Genomic DNA, 3,023 nt, shown 5'->3' with positions numbered 1-3,023 from the left:
GAGACAAAACGAGTGTGCTTTACCCAGGGGTACGGGAAAGTACGAACCAGAACAGCAGCACGGGAGATTCGGCGTACAGTGACACCGTGCTACTCCGACTACGGAAGAGACCAGATGCATTGTGGCTGCCCTCCAACGCTGGCAGTCGTAAGGACTGAAATAGCCTAAAGGAGCAAAAGAAATCTTTGCCAAACCATGCGACTGTCGGCTCCTTTTCAGCTTGTCTAGCCGAGTGGTTGCGGATCCAATCCTCAGACTCTGCGCGGCATGGCTGAGACGCTCATGGTGGCTCGGTCGCAATCGTGAGTCAACTAAGCGACTGCAGAGACTACAGATAGCTCCTTGTCTCGTGGTCTCTGCTCTGATGCGACGGAAAAGGATGGCACATACGTCTGTTGGTATTGTACATATAGCCTCACATCGTACCGACGAAGGAGGCAGGAGGGCTTTGTACAGTATTACGAACCGCGACAACTATTATAAAAAGGAAACATAATCAAAAAAATATCTTGGCCATACTGAACAAGCTTTAGCCTATAGTTACATCTTTGAGGAATTGATCTCCTTCCCTTTTTCTCTTCACCTCCCTCTACCAACCAGCAAACCTCGAAATCCTGTCCTTCGCAACTTCCAGGACGGCCAAGGCGATGGGGGACCAGCTGCTTCCCAGCACTGTGCCTACTGCACGACCCACAGATCCCGAAACAAGACGCCAGACGAATCGTGATGCAGCTAGGGCTACTCGTGCACGGAAGGCCGAAGATATTTCGCAGATGAGGGCGACAATAGAGGGACTGCGTGATGAGATACGGAAGATCAGAGCTGAAATCAGCGATCTGACTCTGCTCGTCACCAAGGCCCATAATCTGCATTTCGCTGGTTCGGAGTCGATTGACCCTGCTTTACTTGCGTCTGCAGGTTTTCCAAGCGCGTACAATATGGGCGACCTATCCGACCTCTGTCCGCCATGGCCCCGTACGATGAATCCGGTACTTTTCGGAGATGGCACGGAGTGTATTTTACGATGGCCCGAGGACATCATTAGTGATAGAGCGAACCCTGCGGATAGTGATGCTGTGGCCTCTATGAAACACCGGAGTTAGCCTGTACGCGGTAAGTCTATACGCTCACCGCGTATGCCATCTCCTGAAAGACTTGGGTTCTGACGAATATCTGCAGTTCCGCATTCCGGAGCGTTTTGCACCGGGTAAATTTGATATTTGGGGAAGCTCACACCAGATCTTTCATATCGCTATCTTATGCGCAATGTATACACACCTGGCTGCCTTGCTGCAAGGTTTCACAACCTGTCATACACTGGAAATCTGTCAGCCTCAAAGTGCCCATCGAGCGAATTGAAGTGCTATCGCCGTACTGATCATCCGCCAGCTCTGATCTAGCCAAATACGTAAATGACTCGTTCCTTTTAGGCAGTCTGGGATGTTTCTTTGGTGGATAGCTTCTTTGGTTTGGCGGGGTAGCTCCGCTTTCCCCAAGCCAAAGGAGATAGAAAACCTGCTGATATAAGACTACAAGGACCACAGACGCAAGCTGCAGCGGGACACCTTGGCAAAGAAGTTGGTGGGCATGCTGGAGGACCTTCGAACAAGCCTCAGCGGTATGCAATTCGGGTGAAGACGTTGGCAAATGTTAATACGCCAATATCACAAGGCAGCCCTGTCTATGCTTATGTGGAAGCATGTTTTCAGCTCTAGTTCAGTAATAAACAACCTAACGTTACACTCGGCCCTCTGCGCTCCCGTGACCCCCTGGTTCTAGCCTCCACGATGATTCTGGTGTGAAGAAATAGTGTGCGACGTACAGCCCACTCCCATTCAAGTCGGATGACTAGGAGAACATCCTTGCGGTAGATGGCAGAAGGACATCCCCAAGGATCCCTCCAGATAGCTTTTCTTAGTATCTACACTGACTCGAAGCCAATTACTTTGTTTCTTATGGGGTAGTTCTCCTATCACGTTCTTGCGATGGATCTAGATGCAAGGTGTGAGCTGGATTCATCGATCGTTCCAGTCCTAATTTCAACAACGACGCTAGCAATCTACGTTAAGATGTAATCCAGTCTCGTCTTTGCCCGACTTTGTATCCCCATACACCCATGGAGACCTCGTGCGGCCCCTGGCCCTTGCCTGCTTCAACGGTCAGCCCTTGGGCGGAGTTTCGAGCAAGAGACGCTGCCCGAGCAGGATCACCGACGAAAGGACTCCCACATCGAGGCTGAGGGCCTCGAGGTCCTTCTGTAGCGGGGCCGCCTACGTCCGTTTCCTGTGCCAGGATCGTTGGGGGCATATCATTCGAAATAATGAATAACAACCGTGGTTGCTGTGCTATCGTCTCTTAATTGTCGTCATGCTGCCGTGCTCAAGTCGCCAGCTTGTCCCCGCTCCTGTTGTGCTCGCCGCCATGCTGTGTCGGATTTCGACTCCTGTTGTCGGTCGTCTGTGATCGGTCATCGGCGTACGTTATGCGGCGCGCTGCCAGGGCGATAGAAGAATCGTCTTTTTCGTGCGTCCTAAATTACGTTGTTATGTCGGATAAGTCGATTATGGCATTTGTTGCTGTTTCGAGCTACTGCAATTGAACTGGAATCCTGGCCCAGTGGCACAGCCGCCTCTCCTGTGGCTGACACCAGCCACCCCCTTAACCCGCTTCTTCTATCGTCCAATATTCATGCTCTCTTGGCACGTAAGCCGAATAGCTTCCATGCAATGGTCACAATCGCAACAATCCTTCAATCCAGTAATGAATTCTCATTTTCGATATTCTATCAACAATGCGGCCGGCTGTATACTGTTTTTCCCATACTATGTAGTACGTCTCTGTTCGAGATCACCAAGTGCTGCAGTATGGTTATGCGCACCTCTGCCGTTTGCCTTCTCTATCCAAGGCCTGGATCACCTCTCGTTCCCCTGAATTCTCTCGCGGCTTTCCATAACGGTGGGCTCCGCCAACGCCATCATCGAAAGGTGGCGATTCAGTCATCGCCGGCAGCGGCGCAGCTCAAC

At 51.3% G+C, this 3,023-nt stretch overlaps 1 protein-coding gene across 1 annotated transcript; it reads left to right on the top strand.

Moving 5' to 3' along the window:
- Window positions 1–647: 647 nt before the first annotated feature.
- On the top strand, window positions 648–1,103 carry PG998_014258 (uncharacterized protein; the record flags this gene model as incomplete). Its single annotated transcript, XM_066881074.1, has 1 exon — window positions 648–1,103. One exon carries the CDS (start codon window positions 648–650, stop codon window positions 1,101–1,103), a length of 456 nt encoding a protein of 151 aa, XP_066723926.1.
- Window positions 1,104–3,023: the final 1,920 nt, after the last annotated feature.

The sequence above is a fragment of the Apiospora kogelbergensis genome (genome assembly GCF_038363985.1).
Source record: "Apiospora kogelbergensis strain CBS 113332 chromosome Unknown utg000010l_segment0_segment0, whole genome shotgun sequence".
Taxonomy (NCBI): domain Eukaryota; kingdom Fungi; phylum Ascomycota; class Sordariomycetes; order Amphisphaeriales; family Apiosporaceae; genus Apiospora; species Apiospora kogelbergensis.
This window is presented reverse-complemented; position numbering and strand designations above follow the sequence as displayed.